The following is a 15,494-nucleotide window of genomic DNA, read 5'->3' as shown; positions in this document are numbered from 1 at the left end:
TAATATCTTGGTTTGAGATTGTAGGATCAAATGGTGAGTTTCTATAAATATAAGCGCACACACATATATATGTATATTTATATATATATACACTTAATTGTTTTTCAAAGCGGTTATATCATTTTGTAATCCAACTAATAATGTAAAAAAAATTGCAGTTGCTTCGTATCCTCAGAAAACTTGGGGTTGTCGCTTCTTTTGGTTATAGTCATTTTAAAAGGAGTGCGATAGTACTTCAATGTAGCTATATTTTTGCATTTATTTGTGGTTGAGAATCCCTTTATGTGACTGTTTGTCTTCCATATCTAATTTTGGTTAAGTTTACATTCAAATCTTTTCCCCCATTTTTTAAATAATTGCATTTTTTATTTTCTTATTTTGAATTTTGAGAAAAAATTTAAGATTTGCAATATGTTGCCCCAAGCCTGTAGCTTTTGCTGTCATTCTTTTAACAATGTTTATCAAGAGCAAAGGTTTTGAATTTTGAGGAAATCAAACTCACATATTATCCCTACAATGCCTCATACCTTTGCTTAACTAAAGGTATCAAAAATTTTATTCTATATGGCTTTCTAAAATTTTATATTTTTGCTTTTTTATGTTTATGATCTATTTGAGTTAATTTTGGTTTAAGATGTGAGGCATCGTTAGAAGTCTATTTATTTATATATTTATTTACTTGCATATGAATATCCAATTATTTCAACACCATTTGTTGGCAAAACGTGCTTTCACTACTGAATTCCCTTTTTCTTTTGTCAAAAATCAATTTTCTGTGAATTTTTTTTCTGATCTCTATTTTGTTCCACTGATCTATGTGCCTATATTTTCATCAATACTACACTATTTTTATTACTGAAGTTTTATGATAACCCATGAAATCTGATAATAGTTCTTTTGCCTTCCCATATAAACTTAAAAATAGCTGTTTATGTTTACAAAAATCCTGCTGGGTTTCAGTTCTAAAATTCTATTTGTTTTTTCTTTCTTTTTTTTGTTTGTCTGCAGAGAACTCTTTGCACTCATTTTAAGTGTGCTCACCTTTACCTCGTGGACTTGCATACAAAACCTATTTTGAATTCTTTGACCAAAATTTCCATCTGGGTCATTTCAAGGTTGGCATCTGTTGAGAATTGGTCACATTTTCTTCATTTTTTGTATGTTGAGTCTTTTGGAGTAGTATCCTGGACATTTTGAATATTATATTGTATGACTCCAAATCTTGCTTAAAATTATCTGAAGCATGCAGTTTTGTTTCACTGGTTTAACGGGTAATCAACCCAGTGAGTTTTAGACCACAAGTTCTGTCTCTTTTTCTGTGGGTGATCAACCCAATATCAGTTCAGTTTTCAAAGTTTTTGCTATACTATTTATGCCCACCCCTCACCTTCCCCAATCAGAAATTAATATGGGTATGGGACATGGACATCTGTTGCTATCAGAATTCATATCCCAAAACCTTTGTTATGCTTTATTGGATCTGATCCATCCATTTGCAGATTAAGGGGAGAGGATTTCCTAAGACTTGTGTCAGCACATTCATAGACTTAGGGGAGACCTTTATATTATTTTGCCCTTTCTTGTACTTTTACCCACATTATCTGTCTCTTGGGCACCCTTCTCTCATTTCTTCTTTCCAAAAAGATGAATTTCTTACAAAGTTTTAGAATCCCATGCTGTTAGACAGTTCTGTGCTACTATAGTCACTTTTGGTTGACCAGGTTTATCTCATTTCTTTGGGGATTTCTACATGGACTATCATGCCATATGTAAACATGGACAGTCTATTTATTCCTTTCCCATCTGTATATCTTCAATTACCTTTTCTTATCCAATTGCATGAGCTAGGACTTCCAGTTTGGTGTGAATAGGAATGGTGAAAGGGAATATTCTTATAGTGCCTCTATAGTTTCTTACCACTCAGAGCTGGGGCCCCAATGCTCCAAAGATGTTAATCAAAATCTGTGATCAGTGATCAGCTGTGCCCACCCATTGTCCTGATGAAGAGAAATTTTACATTCCCTTTCTGTCACCAGTTAGCCAGCCGGGGCTGGACCCAATAGCTACCTGCTGCAAGAGTGGGGAATGGGCTCTGGTATTTGCTGCATGGAGAGAGCAATTTGCTATAATTTATCAGCCTCTTTCCCCTGCTTTTTCCTGGATGCTATTCAGTGTTCTTCTGGCCTCTGTAGTTTCAAGAATTGTTTCAGACAATTCTTCCCTGTTTGAGGGTTGCTCTGATGGGAACACTGAATTCTGGAGCTACCTATTTCTCCATCTTCTATAATCCTCCTCTCAAACTGTGTTTTATCCTGCCTTTTATTATATCATATGCTTTTTTGGTGAAAGTAAGCCAAGATATCAACTAGTAGAAATGGGTAAATAAGTCTTTAGTTTTGAGGGTTTATATTGACCTGTTAAGAGTTGGCCTGTCTTTACTGTTTGGTCTAGATTAAATTTCCTCCACTCTCCTTATTTTTGTCTCCATTATTGTCTTTACATTTCCCCAGAAACTCCTTCTCACATAGAGTGTGAATGTTGCTATTTTTTCTGCTGCAATAGTTTATTACATAGGAGTCCTGTAGGTATGTATGGTGGTACAGTATCAGGGAGGGGAATCTTTCACTAATCATAATCTAGGTTTCTGTCTGTAGTGGACTGTTCCCCTGGACAAATTCTTGACAAATTCTCTCCCCACTTTGTCAAAACCTTGACAAATTCTCTCCCCACTTTTTACCATAGTAGAGAAAACAGGAAATTTAGAGGGGCTGGAGTTAGGTATTTCCTTACCCCCGATTGGTTAGTTCTGGTCAAATGGTTTCTCTTCAGGTCAGGTAGAGAAAAGAATGCTCTTTGCATATTTTTTTTTTATTGACTTTGTAATAATATTACATTAAAAATATATATGTGAGGTCCCGTTTACTTTCCCTTGAGCACTTTTAAAAATACTTATTTTTCCCTCCTCTGATGGAATAACCAGGGGATTTTTCTCTGATCTTAACATCATCAACATGAAAACATGTTAGAGGTCTTGGATGTAAAGCTCATGCTAAGTGTGGGGTCACTCTAAGACTGTGCCCCCAGGAATTTTTAAATCTCCAGATAGTCCACTCCCAATCTCCAGCAGCTCATCAGTTCTAGTTTAAGTTTTACTACCAGTTCCTGACTCCCGCATTTTTTCCTTGTTATAAGCTTGATTTTCTGTATTTCCCTGTCTCTCCAGTATTTGGGACAGTGGTTTATCCTGTAACTTCAATTCTCTGATGGATCTAAGAAGAGTTGGTTTCAATTTGTTCACCTTTTTCTCATATCTAGGTCAGAAGACATACTTACAAAGTCCTTTACATGTAGCACTGAAAATTGGAAGTCCACTATTGACTTTTTTATTCTAGCTTTGTATTTATTTTTATTCCCCTTATATTCTTAACTTTTCTAAAAGTGTTTCATTGTTTCTTTTGGTTTTTACAGGTGCAAAGAATTTTATATGAAAATAATTTTCATTTTGTTTTAGTGAAACAGAAACCAGAGAAAGAATATGAGTTCTTTACATTCTTAAAACATAAATTAAAATCTTATTTTTATTGACAAAAAACATAAATGGTTTTTATATTTTTGAAACAATAAGAATTTTTTTGAACAGCCATTATGTATAGTTAAAAACCTTCATTCGTCTTTCCAGTTTCCCCCATATGATTTAGCACCTAGTGCTCAAAGAGTAAAATTTTCATCACTTACTAGCTGTATGATTTTAGGCAATTCAGTTTTCTCATTTGTAAAGTCAGATTATATTAGTTACTAATTCATAGATTTTTATGAGAACAATATAAGTTAATATTTTAAAATCATATAGAATATTATCTAGTACCTATTAACCTCTATACAAGTATTTGATAGGTACACTTACCAATAAAAGAATTCTTTTGGAATTTATATTTAAAGAAAATGAATGTAATTGAAGTAATAAAGTTCATTCAGGTTTCAGTGCCTTGCTAGCTGCCTATTCTATGATTCTATTTTATTCATAGCTCCATCCATTCCTGCAAAAAGATCAACTTGAAGGAAGTGTCAGTAAGGAGAAAATTGTGAATAAGAGAATTTCAAAAACCAAGTTTGACATCTTGAACTATCAGTCTTTGATGAATGATTTTAAAGCTCAAGTGAAAGTTGGAGAGTTCATCTTTGAATCTCATAATGTTCAGCAATTTTCCTTAAATGATGAACAGATAATGTGGGCTGAATACTACACTGAGGTAAGAATATTTAATAGGTACCTCAGGACTATTCTTAGAAAGAAGTATGCCCAGTGTGTAGCATTAGAGTGAGCTTCCCCTGAATTTCATTAGGCAAAGACTCACATTAATTTGTCCTTTGCTGTAAGGCTAGATGTTGGAACTTTCTAAACTTAGAATTGTTGTGAAAAGTATTTATTAATTTTGAATTTTTTGAAAACAGTAATCACAATGTGCTTATAATGATCAAATAGATCTGCTACTTATCTGGCAAGAACAATAACTTCAAAAGTTTTGTAGCGCACATAGATGATGTGTAGGTCACTGCATGAGGAGAAGCCAGAATTACTGATATGAAAGAAAGGAAATGAGTGCTTTGTGAAAAAAAGACAGCTTCAGCAATTGGCCATGTTAAGTAGGTTGTTTTACCATTTGACTTTACCAATTATATGCACATTTATTTTAATTCCTGTTCATTATCGAGATGGAAAGAGTGGGCCTTTCTGAGATGAACATAATGGTTATTGAAAGAACACTGACAATTAAACTTCTTCTAAAGGATCAGAAGATCTTGATTAAGTTTTTATGTTACATAGAAATTCAGCTAAGTCATAAATATTTAAACAACCTTATCCACTTATAACTTAAAATAACATTTTCCACCTATATTTCACTCCTAAATTTTGCTTTTTGCTTTACCTCTTCTCTTCCTTCTTGCACAGATTTCATCTGCTGTTTACAGTCGAATGTGTCCGTGTGGATTCAGAAAAACCTCTCAAGAAGGGAAACCATTTTGTTGCTTTGATTGTGTTCCCTGTCCAGATGGGGCGATTGCAAATAGAACAGGTAGGCAATTCTGAAAATAGTTCTGAATGTGGAAATTATACACAATGAGAAATGGCTTGATAATCCTTAAGGGTACATATGCATACCATCTCCCGGTGCTTTTATTTTTTAAGGTTTTCGTGCTTATTTATTTTGTGTATATCTTAAAGCACATAATTTATTAACAGCTTACATTTTCTATTATATTTTTATTTATTTTTAAAAGATACTTAGATTATATAAAATTTTACATAAAAAAAAATAAGGGATTCCCATATTCCCCACTCTCCAAACCTCCCCATTTCCCCCCACATTAACAACTTCTTTTATTAGAGTGGTACATTCATTGCAATTAATGAATCAGTGCTTTCTTTTAACTTCTTGATTTCAGCTCTCTTCAGGATATCCACATTGCCTTCAGTTTCTTCTCTTTCCACTTCCTACTTTTCCCCAATTTCTCTACTGTTATTACATAATTGTCACTGCTAGCATGTATTGAACACTTTGTATATATCAAAAACTGTACATTCAACATCTTACATAAGATCCATTTTTCAGAAAATAAAATTGAATTCCTGAGAGATGATATATAAATTTCCAAGGTTATATAGCTATGGGACAGAGACGAGACAAAATTTAGATCTGTGTCAAATCAGAATTCCTTTTAAAATCCATACACTCCAATGACAATGATGTCAGTTACCCCACAGTCACAGTGAAGCAGGGTAAAGATAGGGAATTAATAGATGGAACTGGAACCTGGCAAGAGAGTCCACGTGGACGTTGGTAACCCCCAAGATGGCTGCTAGAGGACCCACACCTCCGGAATTCTGCTATCCAGAACAAAGGCTTCTTCCTAGGTACAAGGAAAAATCCCAGATGTTCTCTAGAAATTTTATCATTGGATCCTCACTAAGGAATTGATGGGTGGGGTAATCAATCCAAACAGCAAACAGCTGGAAACCCCTCCCCTGCCATTAGCAAAGGGGCGGAATAATTAACATTTTAAAAGCCAGGCACAAAACCAGGGCAGGCTTTTCACCCTGCTCTCCTGCCTCTGGTCCTGATCCCTCTCGGCTTTGCGCTGCTTTCGCCATTTACCTCTGTCATGTGGCCATGCAAGTAAACCTGGGAATTTATAATCTATACTGGGGAATTGTAGCTTGTAAATCAGCCTTCATCCCTTTTCGTCACCTTCCTCACTACCTGGGACCCCTGTTCTGTCATTTTCTGTTATTTTTCTCTCATTTCTCTTCCCTCCCTACCTGAATAAATTACTGGCCTAACTCATCCGGTGTGCTCTGGAAATTCATTTCTGCAGCATAGCCAAGAACCTAGATAGAATCCAGTAACAACAGTATTGGGAAAACAGTTTGTAGTTGAAAGAAGAAAATTCCTAAACAATTGTTTAAAAATAAATAAATATTGGATGATTAAATAATTTTTCTTTGCAGCGGATTTTATTTAAAACATATTCCCTTTCCTTGTGTTGCATTGTGTCAGGGTAATATAATTAAAAATCAAATTTTTAATATGGAAAATCTCTCCAGAAAGTTATCAGATGAAAAATCATTTTACTATTGTTTAAGTCTAAACCAGAGTGTGATATGCCACAAGCAATTTGTCGGATATTTTAAAGAAAGAAAGAAATCTCAACCTTGTATATAGCCAAGCATATATAAAGTATTATATGCATGTTTTCAAAATAAAAAAACTAGTTCTCAGGTAAGAAAATTTGGCAGCACCACTTTTCACCCAGTTTATTTTAAATTTACCTTGTAATTGGGGTGAGTATTATGCTAATGTAATGGGATGAATATTATGCTAATTACCTCTATCCAAACAAATAATAAAACTTCTCAAGTCTATCATTAAAAGAGTTACATTTTGGGGCCAGGAGCCTATGTTAAACTGTCATGGAAAAGTGAGGATAAGTATGTTAACTTTTTTGGTGTTTACATTTCAGAGTTGTCTCCCAGGTTTGCTTAAGGCTTATTCAGCTTTTAAAATGATTGATATAAACCTCGAAGGGGCAGAGAAAGGATTTGCAATGACATGTTTTCTAAAGAACGCTCTAAGAAGAGGAAAGAAAGAGTGGTGATTTCTTTCCCTTTTTGTACCAGGGAAAATATAGTGTTTTTATTTGTATTTACCCTTGCAATTCCTTCGTTGTAACCATAAAATAATAACGTTACAATTTAATAAAAAGTTTTTATTGTTGTCTCTACCTTTTGGAGGCAAGTTATAGCCATCTAAATAAATAACAAGGGTACACTAAAATCTAAAGTAAAGTATTTATCAGGATTACAATTGGATGAATTTAAAAGGTTAGTATAATACTTGACTTGGGGAAATAACCTTTAAATATATCATGCCAGTGGTGAAAGATTAAATCAGATTTTTGATTAGTAATGTGCAAATTTTTTGTCATATATTAATTTTATAAGCTTTTGTGATGCAATGTCTTTATAGCTTATGTTTTCAGTGATGAATTATTTGCATGTTATCTTATAGTTTTTTTTGAAGTTTTACCTAGTCTAACCTTAAAGAGTAGCAGTAGTATATATCTGAACCCTGAACATTTAAATTTTTAGTTAGAAGTTTTTTTGTGAGGTCCCCCATATATATATATATATATTTTTTTTTTGAGATTTTGTTCATCATATAAGCAATATCACATTTATATCATAGTTTAGGCCCTTTAGTAATTGTTTCATCTTTTAAAATATTTTGTTTGAAAATGAAATTTTTTTTGTCTTTTTTAAAAAGATACATAGATGACACAAAATTTAAATAATTTTTAGATGTGAGACACAAAGACTCCATGGCAATTATCTAGTATCAATCAATCTTATTATAAGCATAGATTGAAATTTAGTATTAATGTTCAAGGTTTTAATTGTTTTAAATCTTGGGGACAAACTCAGCTCATGGGCCATGTTTTATTGCATCAGTCAAATCTATTTTTATATTATTATCAGTGATTCAAACCTCTGCAAATCACAGGCATCTAATTTTTCTAATCTATTTTGAGACTGGAGAGAACTTGTATTTTAACATGAATTTAGTGACATTGGGCCCATTTCTTGCAGTCTTTATCTATAAAGGTTAGATTTTTTTGGTCTATTATTTAGGTTATTTTTTCACATCTATCTGTCTTTGGGATATAGTCATAGTCTCAACAACTAAATATTTTACATTTTTTCTTTATTAGTGAACCTAATGAAGCTGTGAATTTATGGAACAATCATGCCAAAAAAAAAACAGGATTCCCACATATTATCCTATTATTAACACCTTGCATTGCTATGGAACATTTGTGACAATTGATGAAAGCACATTTTCATAATCATACTATTAATTGTAAACCACGGTTTAACTTAGGGTTCACTGTTTGTGTGGGGCAGGTCCATGGATTTTTAAAAACTTTTTATTCTATTACCAGAGATATAACCTAACATTTCTCCCTTTAACCCCCCTCATATATATGTTTCAATGCTGGTAATTGCATTCACAGTGTTGTGCTACCAGCACCCGCATCTGTTTACAAGACTTTTCCCTTGTTCCTAATAAGAGCTCTGTATATTTTAAGTCTTAGCTTTCCTGTCCTATCCCCATCCTGTCCCCTGGTAATTTGTATTCTAGATTTTGACTCTGAATTTGATTATTCTAATTATTTCATATCAGTGAGATCATACAATATTTGTCTTTTTGTGTCTGGCTTATTTCAGTCAATATGAATTCTTGAAGTTTCATCCATCTTGCTGCATGTGCTTTAGTTTGCTAAAAGATGCCAGAAGCAATATACCAGAAATGGGTGGCTTTTACAATGGGGGTTTATTGTCTTGCAAGCTTACAGTTGAGAGGCCATGAACAAGTACAAATCAAGGTTCCATCAGGGGATGCTTTTCTCCCCAAAGATGGGCTGCTGGCAATCCTGGACCCCTCTCTCACATGACAGGCCACATAGCAGGGACATTTGCTGGAACTCTCCCTGCTCCTCTGGGGTTCCTCGGCTTCAGCTTCTTGCAGCCTGGCTTTTTCTCTGCTTTTGCATTCTGTTAATTCAACTGCTGGCCTCTCGTGCTTTCTCTCTCACCTTGTGAGGGTTTCTCTGTCTCTGTCCATATTCATCCCATTTATAAAAGACTCCAGTAAGAGAATTAAGACCCACTCTAGGTTATACCTTACTGAAGTAATCTAATCCAAAGGTTCCACCTATAATAGATATACACACATAGGAACAGATTAGTTCCAAGTACATGATTTTCTGGGATCCATCCAACTTCAAACTACCACCGCATGTATCCAAACTTCAGTCCATTTGTATGGCTGAATAATATTCCATTGCATGAGTATACCACATTTTGTTTATCCACTCATCAGTTGATGGGTATTTGGGTTGCATCCATCTTTTGGCAATTGTGAATAATGTCAATATAAAGAGTGATGGGCAAATGTTTGTTCTAGTCCCTGCTTTCAATTTCGTGAGCATATACCTAGAACTAGGATTGCTGGGTCAAATGTTATTTCTTCACTTTCTGAGGAACCACGAGAACATCTTTCACAGCAGCTACACCATTATACATTGTCAACAGTAAAGAATGAGTTTCTTATTTCTCTGAATCCTCTCCAGCACTTGTAAGTTTCTGTTTTTTTTTTTTTTAAATAGCAGCCATTCTAATGGGTGTGAAATGATATCTCATTGTGTTTTTTTTTCAAATGTTACATTAAAAAAACATGAGGTCCCCATATACCCCGCACCCCCCTCACCCCACATTAACAATCTCTTTCATTATTGTGGGACATTCATTGCATTTGGTGAATACATTTTGGAGCACTGCTGCACCACATAGAGAGTGGTTTACATTGTAGTTTACACTCTCCCCTAGTCCACCCAGTGGGCCATGGCAGGACATACAATGTCCAGCATCTGTCCCTGCAGTACCACCCAGGACAACTCCAAGTCCTGAAAATGACCCCACATCATATCTCTTCTTCCCTCTCCTTACCCTCAGCAACCATGGCCACTTTATCCACATCATTGTGTTTTTAATTTGCCCTTCTCAGTGGCTAATGATGTTGAACATCTTTTCATGTGCTTTCTAGTCATTTGCTTATCTTCTTTGGAGAGATGATTATTCAAGTTTCTCTGATTTTTTAAATTAATTTATTGAAGTATATCACTCATACATAAATATATATAAACAATAAGTGTATAATAATTGTTGTGAACTTACAAAATAAACATATATAACATCATACAGGACTCTCATAACTCACCCTACCACCAATAACTTGCATTGTTGTTAATTCTTTTTAATTACTGCATTGTCAAAATATAACTACTAGCTAAAGTATTTTCCCCCAACCAACACTATTGTTATCTTTATATCATTTATATATAAACATACATAAACACTTAAGTGTATAGTAAAAGCTGTGGAGTTACAAAGCAAACATGCATAACATCATATGGGGGTCCCATACATCAACCCTCTACCAACAACTTGCATTGTCATGAGACGTTTGTTAGAAATTATGAAAGAATATTGTCAGAATTTTACTACTAATCATAGTCTTCATCATATATTCAGTGTGCTTTCCCCTCAACCCACCCTATTATTTTTTTAAATATATATTTTTATGACAGAAGTTGTAAACTTATAGAACAATAATGCACATATGCAGAATTCCCAAACAACATCCCCCCCCATCCATATACCACATTGTGGTGGAACATTTGCTACAGATAAGACAATATTATCTGATTTTTACAATGTCCACCATGTACATTTGTCTCACATTTTCTATACTGCCTCATTACCAACACAGTACATCTTTCACATAGATGCAAGAATATTATTACTACTAACCACAGTCCATAGGTCACTCCAGGTACATTTCTCCATGCTTCTCCACATTCCCAACACCCTGTAGTAGTGACATACATTTTCTCTAGCTCACAAAGGACACTCTTGCAACTGTACTGTCAACCACAATTCTCATCCATCTCTTGGTTTACTGTATTATTCTGTTCCTAGATTTTTCTCTAGTGTTCTCTCAGTTGGCATTTACACAACTAGACTACCATTTTCAGTTGCATCCCCATTTATAAACCAGCTATTACTCACTGTGTATTACCATCCACTCTATCCATTTCCACACTTTTATAGTAAAGCTAATTAAAACTTCACATACATTAAACATCAGTAGCCCACTCAGTCCTCCTCTTATCTCCTTTACAAATCTACCACCTACCACCAGGTCTTGAAGATATTTTCCCAAAATTTCTTCTAGAAGTTTTATGGTTCTTATTTTTATTTTTAGGTTTTTGAAATTTCCCCTATTTTTAAATTGGTTTTTGCCTTTTTGTCGCTAAGTTGAAACATTTCTTTATATATTCTGGTGATTCAAACTCTGATATGTGGTTTCCAAATATTTTCTTCCATTGCGTAAGTTGACATTTTACTTTCATTATAAATTCCTTTGAAACATAAGTTTTTATTTTGATTAGGTCCCATTTATCTGTTTTTTCTATTTTTGATTGTGATTTAGGTGTAAACTCTAAGAAAACATTACTTAACAAAGGGTCCTCAATGAGTACCCCTATGTTTTCTTCTACGAGTTTGATAGTTTTGGCTCTTATATTTAGGTCCTTGTTTTATTTTGAGTTGATTTTTGAGGAGGTATGAAGTAAGGGTCCTCTTTCCATTTTTTAAATAAATGGACATCCCATTTTCCCAGCACCCTTTGTTGAAGAAACTATTCTTTCTCAATTGAGTGGTCTTTGCCTCTTGCCAAAAATCCAGTTGACCATAAGTGTAAAGGTTGATTTCTGAGCTCTTGATTAGATTCCACTGGTTTATATGTCTGTCCTTGTACCAATACCATGCCGTTTTGATTTCTGTGACTTTGAAATAAGTTTTAAAATTGAAAAGTGTGAGTCCTCAAACTTCATTCTTTTTTTTCAAGGTGACTTTGACTATTAGGAGCTGTGACAGTTTGAATTTCATGAATCCCAAAAAGATTTTGCATTTTTTAACTAATCCCTTCCTGTGGGTATGAGGACCTTTGAATGCATTAAATTCAGTTAAGGGACCTTTGATTAACTCACTTGATTAGATTTCTTTAGAGCTTTTGATTGGACTACTTGAGTGAGGCATGAGCCATTTTAGGTCTCTGCCTTTTTGCTGGGTCTTATATAAATGAGGTCAAAGAGGAAGAGGCACCCAGACAAAAGGCACCCAGAGAAAAAATGCCATTTTGATCCAGTCATGTGAGAGAAAGGAGAAACCAAAGAGAGAAAGAACTGAGAGGACTTGAGGGTTGCTAGCAGCCAAAGCTGAAGTACAAAGTCCCCAAGAGCCTGGGTCCATGGAGCAACTCAAAGCTGAACAGATAAGCCATATGCCTGATGACCCACCAAGAGCCCAGAGGGGAAGGCAGGGACCACAACAGAGATTGGCAGCCATCTTGCTTTACCATGGGGCATGATAACAGGATCTCCAGTAGCTGACTTTGGTGGTAATGCATCTCTATGGATGCCTTGATTTGGACAATTCATGACCTCAGAATGGTAAGCTTTTACCCTATATAAGATTCCCATTATAAAGGCCAACCCATTTCTGGTCCTTTGCATCAGCATCCCTGTGGCAATATAAGTGTCCCTTACACTTCCATAAAAATTTGATGATTTGCTTTCCCATTTCTGTGAAGAAGGTTCCTGGCATTTTGAGTGGGATTATATTGACTCTTTAAATTGTTTTGGGTAGAACTGATTTAACAATATATACTCTTCTAGTCAATGAACACAGAATCTCCTTCTACATATTAATGTTTTCTTTTATTCCTTTTGGCACTGTTTTGTAGTTTTATGTGTATAAGTTTTCTACATCTTTGGTTATATTTATTTCTAGATATGTGATTCTTTTAGTTGCTATTTTAAATGGAATTTTAGTTTTGATTTCATCTTCCAATAATTCATTGCTTGTGTATAGTAACACTATTGATTTCTGGGTATTAATATTGTACCCTTCCCCTTCGCTGAATTCATTTATAAGCTCTAGTAGTTTTGCTGTAGATTTTTAAGAATTTTCTGTATATAGGATCATGTCATCTGGAAATAGGGAAAATTGTACTTCTATTCCAATGTGTATGCTTTTTATTTCTTTTTCTTGCCTAATAGCTCTGACAGGAAATTCCAGTACAATGTTGAATAACAATAGTGGCTCTGGGTCGTCTTACAATTGTTCCTCATCTCAGTGGGGGAAGGTTTCAGACTTTCTCCATTAAGTAGGGTGGTAACTGTAGGTTTTTTATATATTCCTATTATCAGGTTGAGGATGTTTCTTTCTATTCCTGTATTCCTAAATGTCTTTATTAAGAAAGGGTGCTGTTTTTGTCAAATGCCTTTTCTGCATCAATTTATATGATCATGTATTTTTCCCTTCATTTTATTAATGTGGTATATTATTAACTGATTTTCTTATGTTGAACCACCCTTGTATACAGTGGGACAAATCCCACTTGATCATGGTATATAATTCTTTAAACGTGCTCTTAGATTTGGTTTACTAGTATTTTGTTTACGATTTTTGCAACTATTTTCATAAGAGATAATGGTCTGTAATTTTCTTTTCCTCTGTTATCTTTGTCTAGCTTTGGTAAGAGGGAGATGCTAGCTTCCTTGAGTGAATTAGGGAGTTCTCCCTCTTAATTTTTGCAAGAGTTGGAGCAGAAGTGAAGTTAAGTCTTCTTGGAATGTTTGGTAAAGTTCCTTTTTGAAGCCATCTGGTCCTGGGCTTTCAACCTTGTTGTAAGGTTTTTGATAACTGTTTTGATACCTTTACTAGTTGCTTTGTTGAAATCTTCTATTTCTTCTTGAATCAGTGTAGGTAGTTTGTGTGTGCTTTGCTAAGGAAGAGGCAGAAACCCAGAACACTAACTAAAGAGAGCCTCAGAGCTCTTGCCAAACATGCAACTCATGAGTGTTCAGCACATTCCAAACTACCAATGCCCACCCCTTAAAAGGGGAGACCCCTGTGGCTGCCAATTGAAGCCTCATGAAGGAGAGGACTCTGCCTGGGAGCAAAATTCCAATTGCTACTCTGGCCAGCTGTCAAACAGTACTTTCCAGCCTTGTGAAAGACCAGATGTTAGGTTTTCCCTGATTTGAAGTATTGTACATATACTCTCATTTTTCCTCTGTCATCTAATTGATCCATTTCTCTTTGTTATATTGTTATTACTTAGCTACTGTGATTGCTTGATCTCAATTCCCACAAATATCCATTTTACTAAATAAAGTTCTCTTTAATTAGTATTCTGAATTTCTGCCTCTACCTTAGCAAAACTGTGTTCTTAAAAATTTGACTATTTCATATCGGTTATCTAATTTATTCATGTACAATTGTTCACACTATTCTCATATTGTTCTTTTCATTTCAGCAGGGTCAATAGTAATGTCCCCCCTTTACGTCTACAATTTTTATTATTTTTATCCTCTCTTTTTTTCTTCCTCAGTATAGCTAAATGTTTGTCAATTTTATTGAACTTTTCAGAAAACCAACTGTGGGTTTTGTTGATTCTCTGTATGGTGTTTCAGTTTCCTATTACATTTATCTCTGCTATAATATTTTTAATTTCTTTTCTTCTATTTTTTTTTTGGGTTGATTGTTCTCCTTTTTCTAATTCTTCCAGTTCTGAGGATAGCTAATGGATTTGAAGTCGTTTTTCTTTTTTTAAATGTAAACATATAGAGCTATGGATTTGCCTATCAGCACGGCTTTTCTTGTGTCCCATAAGTTTTGGTATATTGTTTGTTCATTTACATTCTCCTCCAGATATTTCCTAGTTTGCTTTTTTATTTCCTCTTTAATCCATTGGTCCTTTAACAGTATATTGTTTAATTTCCACATACATGTGAATTTTTCTTTTTTTCCCTCTGTTACTGATTTCTCATTTCTTTGCATAGTGCTTGGAGAAGATACCATGTATGATTTCAGGATTTTTAAATTTATTGAGAATTATTGTGTGATCTAACATATGGCATATCTTGGGGAATGAACCATGCACACTCAAAAAGGATGTGCATTTTGTTGTTGGGTGAAGTATTCTGTAAATGTCTGTTAGTGTCTAGTTGGTTTAGAGTATCATTCACATTTTATATTTCCTTTTTGATCTTCTGGATAGTTGTTTTATCCATTGCTGAAAGTGGTTCATTAGAGTCTTCACTATTAATGTAGAACTGTCAGCTTCTACTGTCAAGTCTCTCTGTATGTGCTTCATATATTTTGGAGCTCTGCTCTTAGGCACATACATATTTGTAATTGTTACATTTTCTTGTTGCATTGACTCCTTTATCAATATATAATGACCTTCCTTGTCCTTCATAACTGTTTTTGACTTAAAGTTTATTTTATCTGATATTAATATAGC

At 34.4% G+C, this 15,494-nt stretch overlaps 1 protein-coding gene across 1 annotated transcript in view; it reads left to right on the top strand.

The window, feature by feature from the left end:
* The window catches only part of LOC101414076 (vomeronasal type-2 receptor 26-like), a 40,167-nt gene that overhangs the window by 12,661 nt on the left and 12,012 nt on the right, over positions 1-15,494 (top strand). The window contains 2 exon segments of the mRNA XM_058282336.1: positions 4,026-4,250; positions 4,952-5,075. Coding sequence (XP_058138319.1) covers positions 4,026-4,250; positions 4,952-5,075 — 349 coding nt within the window.

Source organism: Dasypus novemcinctus, chromosome 20, assembly GCF_030445035.2.
Source record: "Dasypus novemcinctus isolate mDasNov1 chromosome 20, mDasNov1.1.hap2, whole genome shotgun sequence".
Classification (NCBI taxonomy): domain Eukaryota; kingdom Metazoa; phylum Chordata; class Mammalia; order Cingulata; family Dasypodidae; genus Dasypus; species Dasypus novemcinctus.
The sequence above is the reverse complement of the archived record's forward strand: the minus strand, read 5'-3'. Positions and strand labels throughout refer to the sequence as shown.